Source organism: Helianthus annuus, chromosome 2 (genome assembly GCF_002127325.2).
Source record: "Helianthus annuus cultivar XRQ/B chromosome 2, HanXRQr2.0-SUNRISE, whole genome shotgun sequence".
In the NCBI taxonomy this organism is placed as follows: domain Eukaryota; kingdom Viridiplantae; phylum Streptophyta; class Magnoliopsida; order Asterales; family Asteraceae; genus Helianthus; species Helianthus annuus.
The window spans coordinates 31591315-31613902 of NC_035434.2; the positions used below are offsets into that span (position 1 = coordinate 31591315).

The 22588-nt window shown below is 40.5% G+C and overlaps 2 protein-coding genes across 2 annotated transcripts; both read right to left on the reverse strand.

Annotated features, from left to right (window-relative positions):
- Positions 1-4890: 4890 nt before the first annotated feature.
- Positions 4891-6934, reverse strand: LOC110884548 (protein RICE SALT SENSITIVE 3). The gene is made up of 7 exons (XM_022132266.2): positions 6640-6934; positions 6492-6545; positions 6278-6412; positions 6101-6209; positions 5980-6021; positions 5620-5676; positions 4891-5549 (listed from the first exon to the last, which is right to left on the reverse strand). The coding sequence occupies exons 1-7, from the start codon at positions 6783-6785 to the stop codon at positions 5049-5051; spliced, it is 1044 nt and encodes a 347-aa protein (XP_021987958.1). The 5' UTR covers positions 6786-6934; the 3' UTR covers positions 4891-5048.
- Positions 6935-21072: 14138 nt separating this feature from the next.
- LOC118488885 (myosin-6-like) lies at positions 21073-22007 on the reverse strand. Its single transcript, XM_035986296.1, has 2 exons — positions 21549-22007; positions 21073-21467 (listed from the first exon to the last, which is right to left on the reverse strand). The coding sequence occupies exons 1-2, from the start codon at positions 21966-21968 to the stop codon at positions 21141-21143; spliced, it is 747 nt and encodes a 248-aa protein (XP_035842189.1). The 5' UTR covers positions 21969-22007; the 3' UTR covers positions 21073-21140.
- Positions 22008-22588: the final 581 nt, after the last annotated feature.

Sequence of the window (22588 nt, forward strand, 5' to 3'; positions counted from 1 at the left end):
AAACGCATTTAGTGGGATCTTGGTGCTAGATTTTCTATCATTGGGTTAGACAGCAAGATTGCCACTAAATAAATATGGATGTTTTTTATTAGGTAAGACTCAAAAAGAACCATATGTTCAGTATATATATACATTCATCCTTTTATGGTATTATTATAAATCAAGAAATGACTTCGTGACAGGTTGATTGTTATTACATATGATCATACAATTTTCATATGCATGTATGAGTTGATTGTTATATGAAGGCACAACCTTATTTTTTAATACATTAAATCAAACATCTATTTGGACTTACATTCGTATGTTAAAACCTAACAGTCCGTTTACGAGTTTGACAGGCAATAACCAAATCCAAATTCGTATACTTTGTGACGACCAAGCTGACCCCACACGATTGTTGGTTGTATCCACATCACATAGGAGGACTATATTAAAGCGGTTGAAAAAAAAAAGTAAAGTTTTTTTTAATACCGAAATCTATTTTTTAATACGGAATTCACATTTATAGATAGTTATAAATATTTTTTAACAGTTATAAATGTTTATAAATATTTTTTACTACCGAATTCACATTTTTAATACCGAAAAAAAAGTAATGTTTTTTTAATACCCAACTCACGTTTATAAATATTTATTGAAAACATAAAATGTAATTTAAATATTGGGTGGATAAAGAGTGTACGTAGTTCGTGGCGAACCAAGCATATGTAAACGTTGGTCATTTTGGTTAAGGTCAAATCAGGTTTGCATTAGAACGTAATATACACTTAGGATATGTCATTTTGGATAAGCACAATATTGGTTATCATTTTTGAATCAAATGGTTAAAGTTTATAGTTATGCTTGTAATATATGCAGAGTGCTGAATTCACCTGTCGTGTTGAAGTCAAACGCATACGCAATAGCCAAGAGTGGTTCAGGCTGACATGCGGCGGTGGGAATTGCATGAAAGGTGTGGGGCGTGAAGACAACGATATGTGGTGTGATGGGTGCGAAAACCCCGTTGTCTTCCCGAGAGCAAGGTTTGTTTCTAAAAATGTTTAGTTGTATTAATTTGTAGCCATTCTCATGCAGGCTTATAACTGAAAATAAATTACAAACCTTGCACAGTTTCAGGCTAGAACTCGAGGTGTTTGACTCAATAGCCGAAGCTGTCGTTGTCTGCTTTGAAGACACCGCCCAACGCTTGACAAAGACCACTGCTCATAGTATACTCACAGCAGAGCCTCGCCTGTCACGCGACTACAGCCTTTATTCCACTGACATACAGGATAAGTTCACTCTGGTGATGGTAAGGAACGCTGATGGAAGCATTTCAACACTGCCGAATTGTTTGCACTCTCTTATGGGCAACACTCAGACCCTCCAGCTTGATTCATGTACATATTATGATCATGGCCATTTTGAATCCTTCAACTGCAAGAATGTCTTGCTAGATGGGGATGGTTGTAAGCCCTTTGGTTCTTCCACACCTCCATCGATCCCCGCTAAAGACAAGGGGTACTACCCATACCGACACCAGTTAAGCGCGTTGAAGCGACCGTAAGGTATATATCGGCTTACACTTTATTCGTGCCCTGTTTAATAAACCATTTTAATTAAAGATGTGCTATTTACCTTTCTACTCGATCTGAAATGTTATTTACATACCTGGTATATGTTTATTCTATTTTAAAATTAGGAGGCTACAACAGTCGGAAACTTGAGTTCGTAAATATAAAAGTGCATTGTTCTACATTAAAAAAATAGGAATAAAAAACCTTGGTAACGCATCACTTCGAATGTGTAAAGATATATAAGGGGATAAGTTGGCTTTGGAAAAAAATAAACTTGGTGTCGTTATAAATGGAAAGACAACAAAAAAACTTTCAACTATAACTGATTGATTTCCATAAACAATGTAGTTGTGCATATTTATTTTTGGATAACCGTCTACATAAATGTTTCGTGCTTTTCCTTCCCAGGCCTGCTTATGCAGATTCGGATTCAGAAGAAACAGTTGACAGTGACCCACATGAAAGGTATACCGTCTGCACTTAGTGTTTGTAATGAAAACCCGTACTACTTTTCGATGTCTATATACGTAAACATAGTATACCATTTTTAATAGTTTTCTTTTCGTTATTTCACTGCAGTCAGTTGGCTGGTGATGGGATTGGGGATGACGGTGGCATGCGTTAGCTAAAGTTTGGTCTATGTGTTATCCAATAAGATAGGAAGGCGTGCAAGAGTTTATGCGTTTTCCTTTTTCTGTTTCATGTTTTTTTTTTCTTGGAAGACATCTTTTTTCACTTCTTTTTGGCCGGAAAAACCCAAGGAAACAACTTATGGTTCATGGTTTAATAAAGTTTAAGCACGCCCCTTTGTAGGCGTATTGTCTTACATGTTATGCACCGGCCGTGTTAGACGTTTTACCACGAACAAACAATAGCTATTATGCATGCCGTGCATCGCACGGGCTTTCTCCCTAGTATACATAAAAAATTAGTCGAATAAAATAATTATTTATGATAGATCTAAAGTTGTATAAATAAAGTTTTAAGCCATTGAGTTTAATGCACGGGCGGATCCAGGTATATTAAACGAGGGGTTTAATCAATTTTTCAAGGGATATGATCGGGATTTTACCCTATAAAATACACTAAATTTCTTTTATCAAGGGATGCGCCCGCCCGCCCGCCCAACCCTCTACCAAAGTCCGCCCTGGTTTAATGGATCTTGCAAATCAAGAAAAAGCAATGAATAAAGAAAAAGATAGTCTATAACAAAGAGTTTTTTCCTAAAATGGTGTTGATGGAAAAGTTATTTACCAAAACGGGTGATTTGAAAAATAATTACCAAAATGAGTGTTTTTCTACATTTCTTCATTTTTTACTAATCTATTATAATTCTTCTATTTTTATTTAATCAACCTATCACATTTATATTCTTTTCTTCAATCTAACTCATTATATAGATTTTTTAACCAACTTATTAATTATTATATTTTTTCTTTTTTTATATAATGAAACCCATGTTAAAACAAATTAAAATCGTTGAATTCATTTTATTTTTAAATGCTAATACCTCTCATTTACTGTTCTAATTTAATATTTTTGAGAATAATTTTTCATTTACTATTGTCTGCGTAGTTTATTACCAATTCAAATGAAAACCCATAATATAGTGTTTCCTAAAGTTATATAAAATTTATTAACGGGAAAAATATTTATGAAGATTGATTGGTTCGTAATTTCATTGGCCAACTCGATACTTATTATTATTATTATTATTATTATTATTATTATTATTATTATTATTATTATTATTATTATTATTATCAACTTATTTTTTAATGGTCACAAACAACATTTATTTCATTCGGTTAATGTAAACATGAACACATGTCTTGTTTAGGAAAAAGAAAACCATGTTTGTCTTCGATTAAAGTTAAATAAATGAACATGAACGTGTTACTTTAGTGTTCGTTTACATCTCTAAAATTATAGGAGTAAGCTTTATATTAGAATGATTTAGCTTATATAAATGTAAAAAGAAATAAAAGAAAAGGCCTTAAGAAAAAAAAAAGAATTATAATATGGTTAGTTAAAAAGTAATAAAATATAAAGAGTAATTGTTTGGAGAAAAATAAATTAAAAACATATTAGGTTAACCAAAAAAAGTAAAAAATATAATAGATTAGTTAATAATAAAGAAATAAGAAAAAACACTTATTTTAATAAATATTTTTTTAAATCACCCATTTTGATAAATATTTTTTCCACCCTCACCAATTTGAGAAAAGAGTCATTCCAAAACACCCATTTTAGTAATTATTTTTCAATCAACCCTTAAATGGGGCGGTGCATTAAAGAGTATTATTGCTACACCAACAAACTACCTCTAAAATGGGACAGTGTTTGAGAAGGAGGTAAGCCCTTTACAGTTTACACCATTGTTAAATTAGTGACCGTAATATATTTGACTTTAAAATTGATTTTACTTTGAGATACTTGGTAATTTAACGTAATGCATTGATATTGATCTACGTATTGTATGTCATTATATCAATGACATGTTTTTGTTTTGTTTTTGTTAAACTCCAATATTCCATCTATGACCCATAGAATTTGTGATGTGTTTGGTTTGAAGTTTGGGAATACGGATATCAGAATGGGGTATACCCAAAACCCAATTAGAGGTTGTTGAGAATAACGATTGTATCGGACCTGACCACAACTTGAAGAAGTTGTTCAGAATAACGATTGTAGATCAAAATGTAATTTTGTTATGCAATGTTGTCATATGTATTTTTATATGGTTTTGTAACCAATAGCGCATCAATCTCACTAAACATTATTATCAAAGATAGAGCGGAATAGAAACGCTAGTCCTTAACTTCTCGAAAATGTCTCATGGGCGGCAAGACGGCTCCATGACAACATACATTATTCCGTGTCTAAACTCTAAAGTAACACTACTAAAATCAATAAAAATGTTAATTACTAATTGTGATTGCATTAGGTTTTGCATGATGCCACTTACATGCACCAACACGTAAATTTCTTATTTGGAATCTAAGACTTAATTTAATATGACTTTTCATTACCATCCAATTCCATGATTCCCACAACCTAAAAGGGCAACCATCATTAGTTTCTTTTCATGACAAATTAGATCACAAATATAATATATAAGGTATATTTGACTTCGTATTTACAATCCGCTTGAATGTCTATCTATATTACTAGGTCAGAACCACATGTACTACACAAGGTGAATACAGAAAAATTTAAATAGTTAGTAATGAATATTTTAAGAATTATAAAACCTGGTATTATAAACTAAGAAATAGAATATGAATGGATGAAGTAAGAGAAGCAGGAAAAAGAATTTTAGCTCATAGAATCGTGACACGTGACGTAATCCGTTACTTATGTGGAACATAGCCAACATTAGCATAATTTGCTCCGATGGTATAGAGATACAAAACGGACACCTTAATCACAACTAATTGAAGCAAAAGCACTTAAAGTCATATCCAAATAAATGCAAATTTGTCCATATTAATTTAGTTGAAATTTTACATCACTTTCTTGTGCTACCCTCTTGGGCCCAAACCCTAACTCCATACCGAACCCCGGGTTAGTGTTCAAGCATCTCGACTTCCCTTCTTCACCCGGATCTTCGACTCTAGATATCTTATCCCTTACAGATTGATCAACCCCATCGTTGCGAATACGGGCCAAGTGATCATGAGATCCATAATTGTAGGGCAAGAGGGGTGGAATGGCCCAAAGTGATGGGCCACTTTCTTGGTTTATGTAACCCGAACCCAATGACCAAATCGGACCCTTGTGAGGTTCACTTTCTCCACCATGGACGTTGACTTTTGACCCAGTTACTTGTTGGGCCTCATCCGGCCCAATAGTACTTTTATGCTTAAGTGGGTTGTAAGAATGTTGTACGGTAGAAAATGGTCTCTGAATTGAGAATAACCCTGGGATGGTACGTAAGTAGCTGAATTTCCTCCGGATGCTTAATACCAAATTCAGATCTTCAATAATCTGTCAACATATGATGTGTTATAACCAATAACTTGTAGCTTATAAATTAAATTTTGTACCATAACACAACCTTATCAAAAGAGCCTAGTTGAATGATGCCTTCTCTAGTAGATATGATTGCAATTGTCTGTTACATACAAAAATACATCTTGAATTGTTATATTATTATGTTAGCCGGGCCGGGTTCTATATATGTTATAGGCCTGCGACATGAAGATGTTGGGTTAGACCGAATCATCATTGGCGGACCTACCTTTACTGGTGGGTGGGCGGGCGCACCCTTTGAAAAAAAAAATTAGTGTCTTTTTTAGGCAAAAAACCCGATCGCACCCCTTGAAAATATGGTTGAACCCTTCATCCGCGTCCCCAGAAAAAAATTTCTGAGTCCGCCACTGCGAATCATGCATATTAATCAAAATATTGTTCTAACCTTAATCCCGGAATTGAAATGAAATTCCCATGCTTTTGGTTGCTGTTTATACATAATTAACAAAATAATTAAATAAAAAAATAATAATAAAAAGTTATGAATAATAGTTTTATTTGCTTACAGGATCAATAGATGCATTCCATGAAGAAATAAAGCTAGGATCATGCTCATTTAATCCATCTTTAAACACCCATTTGTGACTATTATCTGCAGCTATTTTCCCTATCAATCTTCACCATAGAACCACATTAATTTTGAGTCAAAAACATATGATCATCATGTTTTTTTTTCTTCTTACCCTTCACCATAATTGTAAACCTCATGAGACAGTTTAAAAAAGATATCAGCTCCAAATCCACCCTTTGATGATCCATCATTCCCGACTCGCTCGCATTCATCAATATCGCAAAACCCGTCTTCCCAAACAAGAATCCTACACTCCCAAACCAAAAGGGTCAGTAAAAAACTTGTGAATGATTAATAATAACCGAAAAGGGTGCAAACTTTGTTACCAGTTTCGCTTGTTTCCTTTGGCGCGATCAAGAACGCCTCCTTCAACGTCCCATCTACATCCAAACAATGAAAACTTGATCCATTAGAACACATAGAAAACATGAAATAACATAACAAGTTATTTAGTGCGATTTCGGTTTGTTTTACTTGGGAGGGGGGTAAATCCTAGGCAAAATTCGCCAGAAAACCGCGTAAACCCATTTGTTAGAAGTGTTATCTTCTGATGAAGAACAAGTGCAAAGGGTTTTTAAGGTGTGTTGTATGAGACAAGTTAGCATAGGAAGTCCTTCCATTGTGTGTGCACAGAAACACACATGAAATGATTCATAAAATCTTGGATGATTTTGTGTAGTGACAACGTTGTGGAGAGGAAATAAGAGGTTGTTGACATCAATGGGATACAATGAGTGCTTGATTTTGGAAAACAAGAGGGGTCCCTTTTGTCTTATTTTAGGAGAGACTAAGGTCCTCACAAGTTAGGAGAGACTAAGGTCCTTACAAGTTGGGACAGTACAACTGTAGCGTGTTTGTTGGTGTCGTCGACAAAATTAATTGAGTCGAAAAGGGCTTTTCGTGAGGACGGTGCATGCCCCGTATGCATTCATGCACCCATTTGAACAATAGGCCCGACCCTGTGTGCGTGTGTTTCTAGATCTATTTGTCGTGTTCGATTTGATTTTGTTCAATTCGGTGTGAATGGTTTGGTTTGGTTTGGTTCAACTCGGTTGAGATTTTTATATTAGCTTTTGAAATTTGTAACTTTTTGATGCCTCACATTTATAATAGGTAAATATAAATCAATATAGTTCATAATGCAAGTTATATAATGTTTTTAAGCTAAGATTGTAGAGGGTACTGTAGTAATTACAAAGAAAAACGTATATTACTTTAAGTGAGGTTTGGTTTGGTTTGGCTCGGTTGAGATTCTTGTATTATATTTGATTTTTTTTTTATTTTTTTTGAGGTGCCACATTTATAAAAGATGAATATAAATTTGTGTTTTGAGGTACCACATTTATAAAAGATGAATATAAATTTGTGTAATTCATAATGTAACTTATAGATTGTTGAGGGTATTGTAGTAATTTTAAAGAAAAACATAGTTTACTTTTAGAGTAAACTGTCATTTTGGTCCCTGTGGTTTGGGCACTTTTGTCATTTTAGTCCAAATCTCAAACTTTTTACATCTGGGTTCCTATGGTTTGCATTTTGTTGCCATTTTAGTCCAAATTTCAAATTTGACTAGATTCCTTAACTTAAACCCCCCTATTTTGTCTTTATCCTCAGGGGTATTTTGGTCATTTAAATTTATTATAACTCAAATTTATATATATATATATATATATATATATATATATATATACACACACAAACACACATACAACTCTCTCTCTCTCTCTCTCTCTCTCTCTTCTATCTCTGTAATCAAACCTAGATCAAACCCAGATCTCTGTAATCCAAAATCGCCACCTCCAATCTGAACTACCACCACCCCGACTACGATTCCCCATATTTACAACCAAACATACAACTCTCTCTCTTCTATCTCCGATTCGCGTTTGATGCAGATTTATTGGGGATTTGATTTTGATGGAGGTGTTAAATATGGGCTGGAGCAAGAGGAATCAGAACAAAATGGCAGTTTAAATATGGGTTGGAGCAAGAGCAAGCGGTGGTTGTCAGGGTGTACGGTGGTAGAGGGTGGTGGTGGGGAGACGGTGGTGGTGGGTGTACGGTGGTGGAGGGGAGACGGTGGTGGAGGGTGTACTGTGGTGGAGGGGAGACGCATGATGATCTATGATTTTGTGATGGATGATGATCTGTGATTTTGTTAGCTTTAAGGGATAGAGATGATGGATGATGATCTGTGATTTTGTTAATGTTTTAGGTGCTTGAGGGTGATTTTGTAACAAACAGGATGATCAAAACTTGAACCCAGTCCTTTTATTCACCACGAGGCTGTGATGATTTCACCTAATCCGAGTCAAAATTGGGTCAACATTTGAGATTTTCCGCAGCTTGGCGTGGCAGAATCGGAGGAGGGCAAGTGCGCTTGCAACCTCTGTTTGCAGCCATGGCGGTTATTCCTCCTTGTTCCCATTGTAAAACAGATCTGAGCCTCGTTTCTTTATACAAATCGGTTTTTGTTTTGATTTGTTGTTGGAGCCTCGTTTCTTTTTACAGATCTGAGCCTCGTTTCTTTTAACAAATCTTTTTACAGAGAGAGAGAAGAGAGAGATGGGTGTTTGGAGAGAGAAAGAGAGTGTGTGTGTGCAGGTTTTAGAGAGAGATGGTGGTGTTGGCGGCAGTGGGATGGTGGTGGTGGGGATGATGCGGTGGTAGGGGTGGTGGGGGTGGTGTGGTGGTAGTTCAGAGAAGAGAGAGAGAGAGAGAGAGAGAGAGAGAGAGAGAGAGAGAGAGAGCTGAAGTTGTCGATGATGATGATGAAGATGAACTGCTATGTATGTGTGTATATTAATATAATATATATATATAGGGAGGGGCTTATGCGAGAACCACCCTTGTTGTGAGAACCAATATGAACACAACCTAAAATAGCTAAAAAAACCTAACCCCCACCCCCCCCCCACAACCTAAAAAACCTAAACCCCCCACCCCCCCCCCCCAAAAAAAAAAACCTAACACCCCCCCCCCCCAAGCGAAATGCTAAAAACTAAAACCCCAAAAAAACCTAAAAAAAACCTAACCCCCCCCCCCCCCCCAAAAAAAAAAAAAAAAAAAAACCTAAACCCCCCTCCCCCCACCCCCAAAAAACCTAACCCCCCCCCCCCCAGCTAAAATGCTAAAAACTAAACCCCTAAAAAACCTAAAAAAAATCTAAAAAAATAAAAAAAAATCTAAATTTTTTTTATTTTTTATTTTTTATGCTCAAATCGCTACTTCTAGTGGGCAAAAAAAAAATTTTTTTTGCTTCGAAAAGTAGCGATTTTTATATAAAAAATATTAAAAAAAAATTTTTTTTGTGTGATTTTTAGCTATTTTAAGCTATTTTTAGACATTTTTGATTGTGTTCACATTGGTTCTCGCGGTTCTCGCAATAAGAGGTGGTTCTCGCATGATCTTCTCCCTATATATATATATATATATATATATATATATATATATATATATATATATATATATATATATATATATATATATATATATATATATATAAGTTTTTGAATTAAGAAAATGTTAAATGAAAAGCAAAATGACCAAAATGCCCCTGAACTAAAAGACAAAATAGGAGGTTGCAACAGTCAAAAAATAGGGTTTTTAAATTTTAGATTAAAATGACAACAAAATGCAAATCACAGGGACACAGATGTAAAATGTTTGAGATTTGAACTAAAATGACAAAAATGCTCAAACCACAGGCACCAAAATGACAGTTTACTCTTACTTTTAAGTCTTGAAGATATTTAGGAAGCACCATAAATAGAGTGTATTTTGTTTCAAGGGGAAGAAAGAAAGGGGATATCATATGGGCCTGTGTTTGAAAGTAACCCTATGCCAGCTGATATAGAGAAGAGAGACAGTGGTCCTCTAAAGCTAGATACGAATCATAAATATTGACAAGAAATATAATGTTAAATAAAAATAACAGCCAATGAAGCCCAGCTCAGCTGGGTGGAGGTGTGAGGGTTTTACCCTCTGGTCACGGGTTCGATCCCGGGCTAGAGCGGTTTTCCCGCACGGGTGAGCTAAGGGGTCGACTACCAGCCGGTCGAAAGCTGGTGTGGGCTGGACCTTAGGGGGGGCCCGGGGGTCGATCCCGGGGGGCGGAGGTACTTCGTCTAGGTGTGTTCCGCTGAGCCATTCAAAAAAAAAAAAATAAAAATAACAATAATGTGAATATACGTAGAGTATAGAGCGTATGCGCTTTCTCTAAAAAAAATATGTGTCTTACAAAATCTTTTATCAAATGCGTTATATTTATATATTTCTCGTTATGTATTGAAATGTCTTGTGTCTTCGTGTCAAAGTTATTGTGAATGTTTATCATAAATAAATGAGTTAATTTGAATTGATGGTCTATACTGTTACTTTCTTCTTCGTGTCAAAATTATTGTGAATGTTTATCGTAAACAATTGAGTTGATTTGAAATGATCGTCTATTTGTTACTTTCATTAAAAGTATCTAGTAAAATTAATTTTCATATATTCTCCGAAAGCTACAAAATTGATAAAACAAAAAATTCGGGTGGTAATTGGCGACTAACTGGCAATGAGGTTTTTTTTTTTTTTTTTAACAGTAAACTTCATTAGAAACCGGACGTACCCTCAAAACAAGGGCCACCAAAAAAACAATTACAACATATACATAGGGTTACGAATCCAACCCTTCCAAACAATATCAGAGAATTTAGTCCTACCTTTTAACCACAAAAACGACCATGACTTTATCAACGCCACCACGTCTACGATCCTCAGGCTTGACCCCCGAAAAACTTTCTCGTTCCGAGCTTTCCAGATTGCCCAGCAGGTAATCATAACAACCCCTCTAACCACATTTTTAGCCCACTTACCTCCTCAAACTTGCTCATGAAAGCTCAGCACATCTTTAAACTCGAAAGCCATTAAAGGCATAATATTGCACCATTGTCCCACTGCGGTCCAAACTCCAAACGAAAAGATGCATCACATCCTCATCCCCAGAGTCGCATAAACTACACAAACCATCTTGTATATTTATCCGTTTTCTAATCAGAGCCGCTTTAGTAGAGACACGGTCCATCTCAGCTCTCCAAACAAAAATATTTATTTTGATCTGGATCCAAGATTCCCAACGCATAAGTTGCCCACGACTAACCTCTTCATCATCTCAAATCAATAGCTTCACCGCAGCCACCGAGAAAACATCCTTTACTTCGTCCCCCCCAATACCACAAATCTTTGGAAGCTGACAACGAAACATTATTGAGGAGAAAACTGACTTCTTGCATTTCGGAAATTTCCTCTACTGTTGAGATTCCTCTTTTCCAATCCGTTATTAACCTCATACTGCCATCAACCACCCGCAGCCTATCCGCAACCGTACAACTTTTTTGACGTTCCAAATTATAAAGACAAGGCCACTTACTTTTTAACACAGTCGACCCAACCCATAAATCCGACAAAAAATTAATCGACCGGCCATTCCCAATCTTCGCCTTTATAAACTTATTAAAACTTTTCCCCTTAAAAGATCGCCTAGCCACCACCTTAACAATAGAATTCCAGCACCCGTTAAACCTACGATTTAGAGGCATGAAATCCCATCTACCCCTTCCCCCGTGAACACTCTCCACCACTTTACGCCATATACTATCCTTTTGAATTTTATATCTCCAAGCCCATTTTGCCAAAAGAGCAAAGTTAACATCTTTTAATCTCGTAATTCCCAAACCACCATTTTTCTTAGATTTTGTCACTGTATCCCACGCAACCCAGCTCATCTTTTTATCTTCAGTCGAACCTGCCCATAGAAAATTCCTCATCAACTTCTCCATCTGGTCCGTCACTTTATTAGGTGCTTTGTATAAAGACAAGTAATACACCGGTAAATTAGCTAACACCGATTTAATTAATGTTAGCCTTCTACCCATAGATAACACATTTGCCTTCCAAGAAGCTAACTGTCTTTTAACCGTGTCGATAACCGAATCCTAGTGACAACTCTGATCATAAAATAATTATTTTTAAAAAAACACAAGTTGACCCTTAAAAGAGTCATCATCCACTGATTTACATAACTAAATCATATGGATACAACTCACTACATCAAATATAAATATAGATCACTTGAACTTAAAATTGTCAAATTACTAAGTTATGCATATGAGAGTTATACAATTGGCTTTGTGAGCTTTTCAAAAAAAATTGGAATTTTCCTTTTTGACCCTAAAGTTTTAAACTTTGATAATTTAAATTTAAAGTTTTAATCTTTGTTTCATTTTTAATCTTAAAGTTTTAATCTTGACAATTTAAGTTTATAGTTTTAATCTTTGTTAATTTAACCCCTTTCATTAATTTGATTTTTCGCTTCTAATTCAACAATTTTCATCTTATACAATTTAACCCCTTTGATTAATTTGATTTTTCACTTCTAATTCAAAAGTTTCCATCTTTTGCGATTTAACAACTTTGATTTTTTTTTTACTGATGTGTTGTAATCTTGGCTTTGGGAGTTTTTCAAAGAAAAAATGGTTATGCATATGGTTGTTGTAACCTTGGCTTTGAGGGTTTTAAAAAAAAATTGATTTTTTTACTTTTCACTCAAATGTATTTCATAAATTACCTTTAACGCAAAACTATTTGTTTTTTTACTTTTAACATAAAACTTTTTACCTTTTGAAATCTATGCTCACAACCTTTTTTACTTTCAACTTTGGCCCTTTATAATTTTCATTTTCCGCAAATTTTTCGCTTTATGCTTCGTTCTAAATTTTGTGACTAAACACATCGAAACGTGCGTCTTTGGTTTAACGTTTTTACGTTTCGTTCTAAATTTTGAGTTAACACGACGCAACGTACGTGTGTGGGTGAACGTTTTTACATCGTCTATTTTTTTCCCGTTTGAAAGGTTCAACATAACGTGCGCATCCTAAATCGACTTAGTTATAACTAAAGAATCCCCGCCGCATTGCGGCTGGTCGTAATTCTAGTTAGTATGTAATTAGGTGTTTATCTCACTAAAAAAGACATCAAACACTTGCATTTATTCATATAAGTGTGATTCCCAAACTAATAACAAAGGCAATTGGTTAACTTGGTTCTTTGCTTTCTCTTTTAACAAAAGTTTTGTCATATTCAACATATTTTTTACAAAAAGAAGAAATCTTACACAAAAGTCAAAAGTAAATCATATATATTTCTTAGAATTTGTGCAATTGCGAGTTTGGACGAATCCAATGGTAGCACTAAGATGCCTTTTACATTTAGAAAAGGACGAATAGAGGGAATAAAATCACTATGTTAGAATGTGGGGTTCAGCTACGAATCCCTTTTTCTATAAAGTGTATAAAGTCGTAAAACACCATAATTTCAGCCATAAAATACTTAAATAGGAGAGTGAAAATCACTAAAACACAATATCTAAACCCTAACATTCCATAAAAACTTTAAACACACCATCGTATTACTATGAATATAAAACACAACATGATAATTAACATAAAACATACTAATGTTAGTCATTCGTTAATCAAAGTCTTAGGTTAGAGGGCATGGTGATTGAAGGGGTATGGTCCCAAAAAGTCGCGCAAACCTCATAACAGGTTGCACGTGAGACCATACTCCTTAGCATAACAACTCGATAATAACAACCTCGCGCAGCTCACATCACATTGTGACTTACCCCCGCGCGAGGAAGAGCACATAATAAACTCAGATAGCAACACTTAGTATAAAAACAATGGTATAAGTGAGCACACTAACCCCGCGCGGGTTAGTTGCCACCAAACAAAATCCTCTCCATAGGAAGACGCGCTGTTACCTACAGAGGTACACAGGGTACAAGTGGCAGTAAAAAGAGCCAATGAGCGTCCAGCAGGCTCTGTTCAATCGTGCGCCACGATCTTCTGACGATAAGCACACAAGGACGCCTACATGGCACCAATCAAGAGACGGGGACAACTGTCCCACGATCTCCACTTGTCTGTTGATGACAGAAGGGACAACAAGGCCGACAACAATGACACGTGGCTCCAATTAAGGTGCGCCAGCACCGACGAGCATCTAAAAGCCACTAAGCAGTCGAGGCCAGCGAGGCAAAGAGCATATTCGTTGTTGTCCGTTCCTGGCCCAAGGCCCATCAGCCCACAACCTCTTACACCTCTCCGGCTATAAATAGAGACCTTCATTCCTCAGGTTATTCATTCTATTCTCTCGGCTCTTACTCTTAACTACTTAATTACTCTCAAAGCAGTTGCTTATTCTCACGCCGGAGCCCGGTTAAGAGGGAAACCCCCACATTCCCCTCTTAACGAGTAACGGTGTTCTGTTTTGCAGGTTGATTAACCAGTCGGAGCTCAAATACCTCAAAGAAGATTAACCACTATGATAGGAACATGAACCCCTCTAATTAATACCTTAATTAGATCACTGTTTCTTCATTGGCGCCCACCGATTTTTTCTATAACCACCCTCATCTTCTTTATTTGAGCCTTTGACATCTTTTCATCCTTCGACTATGACTGGTCAAGGAATCTTTCCAGAGTTCGGCTTCGGAGCCAACTCTAACACGGCCTTGGGTGAAGGAGTCCAAAACCTCCAAGCCCAAGTCGAAGAAATAGGTGAAGTCGAGATCACCAACACGGGGGGTCAGCGCGGGAGCGTTACCCGTATCACACAAATGGTTACCCCAGGTAACAACGGCGAAGGACCGTCCAACCCAGCGCCACCTCAAAATGTATCTGCATTACTTGGCTTACCAGAGGGCGAAACCCCAGCCTCGTGGTATGCCAAGAACATCGCCACTATCAATGCAGCATACCAATCGCTCATCGCGCAGCAGGCGGTTTTGACGGCAGAACCGTCCTTGGTCACCCCTCCGAGTCAGGGGATACGCCAAATGCCACCACCAGCCAACATACAAGGCAGAACCAACAGGCCTCCCCCTACAAGACGTTTAAGCGTACAAGACACGCGCGATACAAGAGGGGAAACGGATAGTTACTACGAGTATCCGTCGAACCTTCAACGAGGCCCTGTTCACAGCCGGCTTACGCCGCGCAACATGAACAATGAATGGGAAGAAACCGACCCATATGATCCTACATGGGAAGGTGATGAAGAGTCATCAGTCTTTAATCGTTTACCAAAAAACCATGAGTACTATAAGCCAAGACAACACATTGGCTATACAGAAGAGGCTGAACGAGATTTCCGCCTGGCATACAGACCAGCGGAAGCTGCGGAACACTCCAAGTTTATCCCGAAAATCGCACTCGCACCACTCTCACGAGAGAAGCTACCCCCAACCGTTGGGAAATTCAATGGGTTGACTGACCCAGACGACCACGTCAGAACATTCACGAGTGTGGGCTGCATGGGAGGTTGGAACATGCCCATGTGGTGCCACCTGTTCATTCAAACGCTTACCGGAGCGGCTCGCGCCTGGTTTGACAGCCTTCCGCCCGGGAAGATTAAGTCATGGACAGATTTCAAGACGCAGTTCTTAAGCTACTTTAGCCAACAACGTCGCTATCAGCGTGATACGACGGAAGTAGAAGATATATGGCGAAGGGATGGTGAAGGTCTGGAGGACTTCATCACGCGTTTCAACAAGGAATGTTTAGAGATTGGCGGCGTCAGTGAGCAACTCATGCGCTGCCACTTCAAGAAGGCTATACGCTGTGATAGCCTCATTAGAACCATCACAGGCAAAGATGGGATGCCAAAAGAGTGGGATAAGCTGATGGAAGCAGCGAAGATCGTCGCGCAAACCGAGGAATCCCTTGCTGGTGGAAAGGGTTATTATTCCGAGGACCGATTCTCAAGAGCAAACGAGAGGCCGCGCGACAACAATAACAAGCGCAACAAATACAAAAACAACGATTGGAAGTCTGAAAGACCCAGAGGCCGTGACGACAGGCCACGTTACAGAGAAGATGCGCGAGATACGATTGACCGAATCGGTTACAAGAAAGCAGTCAGAGACGACAACCGTGACAAACACTGGACTCCGCTCACAAAAACTCCAAAGGAGGTATTGATGACGGAGAATGTCGATTTCAAGGCGCCAAGGCCAATGACAAACAAGAAAGGGCAAGACCCTAACTTGTACTGCGATTTTCACAAAGACTCGGGGCATTTGACCGATGACTGCTACAGTTTGCGCCAGGAAATCGAAAGAGCGCTCAAAAGCGGCAAGCTAAGCCATTTAGTGAAGAATGTGCGCAAGGACACCCGTCAGCTCCAGCGTCACGATGAAGGCAGCCACAAAAAGGTGAGACGGCTAGAGACTCACATGGTCAACGGACCAAGATACACCGCGAGAGAAAAAGGCAAACGGCCCTACGAGCCTTCTTGGCAAGAACAGCAAGTCATATTCCCAGTAGTGCGCGGCGGTCCTCGCGCTACACGACCCGTCGTCATTACTGGTATAATTGGTCACTATGAAACAGAGTACATCTTCATCGACCCAGGAAGCACAGCCGACATCATCTACGAACAATGTTTCAATCAATTCGATGAAGAAGACAAAGCGAGACTCGAGCCAGTCGATTATCCTTTGTCCGGCTTTTGCAATGAAATGGTCTTCCCTCTCGGCCAAATCAGTTTCCCTGTCACGCTCTCTGACGGGAAACATTCAAGAACAACAAATGTGAACTTTATGGTAATGCCAGTGAAATCAAGGCATGATGTGCTTCTTGGAAGGGAAACACAAGGCGAACTAAACATGGTGACTTCAACACCTCATTCTGCCATAGGTTTTCCTACCAAGACAGGCGTCGCAATCATATACGCCAAGAAAGAAGTGATGTCAACTGAAGAGCTGCGCCCAACAAAAGCGGCGAAGGTCTCTACGACCGAGCCAGAAAAATGGGTCTTAAACCGCAAGTACCCAGAGCAAACAGTGACAATTGGCCACGCCATTTCGTCAGACATCAGAAAACATTTAAAGCAACTGCTGTTCCGCAACATGGATATATTTACCTGGACCCCGTCAGACATGACCGGCGTCCCGCGCAACATAACTGAGCATTGCTTAAACACGTACCCTTCTGTAGAACCAAAAGTCCAGCGAAGGCGCAGCCTAGGCGCGGATAAGACAAAAGCGATGAATGAGCAAGTATGTGAGTTGCTCAAGGCTGGAATCCTGAGAGAGGTAAGATACCAAAGCTGGGTCGCGAACCCTGTGATGGTAGAAAAATCAAATGGCGGATGGCGCATGTGCGTGGACTACACTGATCTCAACAAGGCGTGCCCAAAGGATTGCTATTCCTTGCCTGAGATCGATAAAAAAATTGATTCTCTCGCGCCATACCGATGGAAGTGCTTTCTGGATTGCTATAAAGGATACCATCAAGTGCAGATGAAGCTAGAAGATGAAGACAAGACAGCATTCAGAACAGACCTTGGAATCTTCTGCTACACAAAGATGCCTTTTGGTCTGAAGAACGCAGGCGCGACTTATCAACGCTTGATGGACAAAACCTTCGCAGGTGACATCGGAAAGCACATTGAGGTTTATATCGATGATCTAGTGGTGAAAAGTCCCGAGGAGGACCAAATGTTAAAAGACATCGAAAAAACGTTCAACTCATTGCGCAGCGTAAATATGAAGCTAAATCCAGCCAAGTGTTCCTTTGGCATGGAAGAAGGGAAGTTTCTAGGCTTCATAGTCACAAACGGCGGTTTCAAGGTGAATCCAGAGAAGGTACAAGCTATAGAACGAATGCCCTCACCAAGAAACATCAAGGAAATGCAACGACTAGCCGGCCGGCTGGCCGCGCTAAATCATTTTCTCTCCAATCACGCCGCAAAGTCGTATCCCTTCATTAGCACGTTGCGCAATTGTGTAAAGAAGCAAGAGTTCAAATGGACCCTGGAAGCTGAAACAGCTTTTCAACAAATGAAAGCGTGTCTGATCGAACTCCCTACGCTGACGGCACCGTTTGAAAAAGAGCCCCTTGTGCTGTACTTGTCCTCCTCGGATAAGGCAGTAGGGTCAGTATTGTTGGTAGACAGGAATGGTGTGCAAACCCCGATCTATTACGTCAGCAGGGTACTCACAGACCCAGAAACAAGATATTCCACAATGGAAAAGCTGGTTCTTGCGCTACTACACGCCTCCCGAAGATTACGCCGATACTTCACAGGCCATGTGATAACTGTGCTTACCAACTTCCACATTGGCACTATACTTCAGAAGCCTGAGACATCAGGCAGGTTGGCAAAATGGGCCATTGAACTGGGCGGCCATAACATCTTGTACAGGCCGCGCCCAGCCATTAAGGGGCAAGTCCTCGCCGACTTCATCACAGAAGTGCCGGCTGATAAGATCAAGGAATGCGAAATGATAGAGACTCCCAAGGAAAACACAACAGAGGAAACTTGGATGCTTTACACTGACGGGGCATCAAATGAAGATGGCGCGGGAGCAGGTTTACGTCTAGTAAGCCCAGAAAAGCACGAGTTTACTTACGCCATTAAGCTCGACTTCAAAAACACCAACAATGAAGCTGAGTACGAGGCTTTTCTGGCAGGCTTACGCCTCGCCATCAAGATGGGAGCAAAAAACTTGCGCGCACATGTTGATTCACTCCTGATAGCCAGTCAAGTGAATGGCATATACGACGCAAAGGGAGAAGTCATGGCTTTATATCTGGAACAAGCGAAAAAATTGCTCCAACAATTCAAAACCCACGAAGTCATACATATCAATCGCTCAGAAAACAAGCCCGCAGATGCCCTGAGCAAACTCGCCTCGACTTCCTTTCAACATCTCGCCAAGGATGTAAGGATAGAGGTACTCAAGAACCCGTCAGTATTGCTGCGACAGGTGAATGTGATCGAAACAGGGCAAACATCGTGGATGACCCCCATCATCCAATACTTGCAAGAAGGGGTGCTTCCCGAGAACAAAGCGGAAGCAAGAAAGGTCCAAACCAAAGCCCTACAGTACGAAATGAATGACGGTATCCTGTACCGAAAATCCTTCCTGGGACCACTACTGCGCTGTGTGGACCCCCAGGACGCGAATTATTTGATAAGGGAAATCCACGAAGGGATTTGCGGCATTCACTCCGGACCACGGATGGTTGTCGCGAAGATCATGAGCGCCGGTTACTACTGGCCTGGTATGCATGTTGACGCAATGAAGGAGATCCGCAAGTGTGACTCTTGCCAGAGACACTCTCCAAAAACGCTGCGTCCTAAAAACGATCTCATTCCCGTGTCCACCGCATGGCCCTTCCAACAATGGGGAATTGACATGGTGGGACCCTTCCCGGATGCACCCGGTGCTGTAAAGTCCATCATAGTAGCCGTTGACTACTTCACAAAGTGGGTAGAAGCCAAAGCCCTTGCATCCACCACGGCTATGGTTGTGCGCAAGTTCATATGGGAACACATCATATGCAGATTTGGCCTCCCGCTCAAGATTGTGACAGACAATGGCACCAACTTTGCTTCGGACGATCTTAAGAACTGGATGAAGGAGATGAACATTGAACACACTTTCACCTCCGTTGCGCACCCACAAGGCAACGGACAAGTGGAAAGTGTGAACAAATGCATCGTCGAAGGGATAAAGGCCAGATTAGGGACAAGACGGCGCGGATGGGTCGATGAGCTCCCAAGCATTTTATGGGCTCATCGGACCATGCCAAAGACAAGTACCGGCGAAACCCCTTTCAGTCTGGTCTATGGCTCAGAGGCGGTAATCCCAGCGGAGATTGGCATGCCCTCGCCACGCATGACAATGGTCAACACGGTTGACAATGAAACAGAAAGGCGCCTAGACTTGGACCTGTTAGAAGAAAGACGCGAAATCGCGAGAATCAGAGAGGCCAAGTACAAAACCCAGCTGGAAAGGTACTACAACACAAGGGTTCGCATTTGTACCTTCAATCCAGGGGAGTACGTCTTTCGCGACAACGAAGCATCAAATGCGGAACGCCCAGGGAAATTGGCACCTAAATGGGAAGGCCCATATCTGATTCATGAGGTCCTGGGCAAAGGGGCCTACAAATTGCGCACCCTAGATGGCCACATCTTACCAAGAACTTGGAATGCGCAACAATTGCGCAAATGCTATATGTAATCTTTTGGGCCTTGCGCCATTTTTCAATTCGCTATGCCGGCTACGAGCCATTGGCAAATATGTATGAAGGCCTAAAAGCCAACTTCCGACTTAAATGAAAACACACGACATGTTTTTCTATTACATTTTTTCGTTACAAATGCATGTTAAACTTTTGATTAGCGCGAAAACACTACAGCATTTCAGGACGGCTCAAACCACCTCCAAGGTCCTCCGCAAACAAAGCGCGAGACCGGACGATCACCTAAATACTTACAAAACGCTTCCATTTATTCGAGCTAATTTAGCATAAAGTTTTATAACAATGCAATAATTGCAACGGAAAAAACAAAATGTTCCATTAACAACTTGCGCAACCGCGCAGCATCATACATAAGAATATTCAAAAAAGTTACAAAGGCACAAATGCCTACCAACTAACTACTCAACAAACTCTCCTACTCTCCGCGACGATCATCACCATCATCTCCGTCATCTTCACCATCATCATCGTTGCCATCATCATCACCATCACCGCCATCATCACCAACTGGCTCTTCGTCGGACAACTCGACGGTAACCGGTGGATCGAGGATTGCCTTAAGACGCTGGCACCAGTCGTCTTTCTTTAACGATTCGACAACCAACTCCATGATAGGCAAGGAGAGGTTGTCATAGGAATTTTCAGCACTTGCCAGCGCAGCATCGGCACGTTCTGTTACTGAGCAATGGCTTGTGTCAAATTCTTGCCCAAGCATTTGCTCAACATGATCAGCACACTCCAGGTAGCCTCCTCGATGACCCACCGCTCGCGCCGCATCTGTCAGAGCCACCACGGCGCGATCTAGCTCGTTTGCATTCAGGATGGAGTTGGCAACCTTCAACAAAAGATAAGCATTAAAGAAAAAACTCTTCAAATCAACATAAGAAAAAAGCACAAGGCACTTACCAACACTACTCCACGAGTGCGCATCCACTCCGCTTCTGAGACAAGTGTATCGACGATACCTTGAGCCTCAGAATAGTTGGTTTGAGCCACATTCAGCGCGGCAGTGCTCACAGCACGCGCCTCCTCAGCATCAGCAGCCTTGACCTTCTCAGCCTCAAGGTCAATCTCCAAGGACTCGCATCTGTCGATTTGCTCATTCAAGCGACGTTTGAGTTCCGCTATCTCAACGTCCTTGGCATGGAGATCCTTGTCCTTGTTAGACAATTGCACCTTGGCTTCAGTCAGCTCAACCTAAAAATTGACAAACGCCTTGAGAATTGACTTAGAGAAATCTCATAAACAAAAAGAAGAGCGAGAATCAGTAGAACTAACCTCCATCTGCTGCTTGGCAGTTTTTTCACCCTGCGCTTCCTCCACCTTTGAGGTCAAGTCCGCAACTTTAGCCTCAAGAGCAACGATCTTCTGTCGTAGAGCATAAGTACGCTCGTTGTCTTGGGCGCATATACGCTTGAACTCGGCCTTCTCCTTGGCCAGTTGCTCCTCAACATTGTGGAGTTTTTTCTGCAGCCCCTCGCGGCCCCACTCCTCCGCCTTCTTGTCAGCCTCAAACTTGGCTCTTTCTTCGTCGAACGCAGCTTTCGACTTCTCAAATTCCGCAATTCGCTTCAGCATACGCTCGCGATAAGCCTCCCAGTCGGCGCGCTCCCGAACCATCGTTCGCCATTCGCGAACGATCTGGTGGTTGGCAGCGCGGGCATTGGCCTCCCCAAGAATATAAGTACGATATAACATCTCATGGGGTTTTGCCCTTTGCCGATTGACCTCACCAGGGGGGAAGGAATTCAAAAACCATTCGCGCGAAGCGCCAAACTCAATAAAAGTATCCTTCTGTTTTAAGCTCCAGGGGGCTTGATGGAGGACATCACCGCGCTCTTCTTCAGTATATGTCTTGTAGTAGATATCTCCAACGGTATCTTTCGCCCCTATCACATTAGGGTTATAACCCCCAGCTCCACCGGAGCTCGCGCCGCTAGAAGAGTAGCGGCCAGACCCTTTCGAAGTGAGAACAGGGCCGGTGCTGGTTGGCCTGGTGACCTCAGGACCTGGAGACTTCAAAGACTGATCCATAGCCTTTTTCGCCGCTACCTCCTTCTCCAAGGCCTGCTTCCTGGCCACCTCAGCCAACCTCTCCTGCTCCGCCCTCCGCTTCCTATCCTCCTCCTCCTTTTTCTTCCTCTCCTCCTCCTCTCTTTTCTTTCTCTCCTCCTCTACCTTCTTCTCTTCTTCTTTCTTTCTCTTCTCCTCTTCTTTCTTACGCGCCTCCTCCACCTTTCGCTGCGCCTCAGCCGCCTTCGCGGCGTCCTGAGCTACAGCGTCAGTGGACTTAACGGTTATCTTGGGCCTTTTTACTC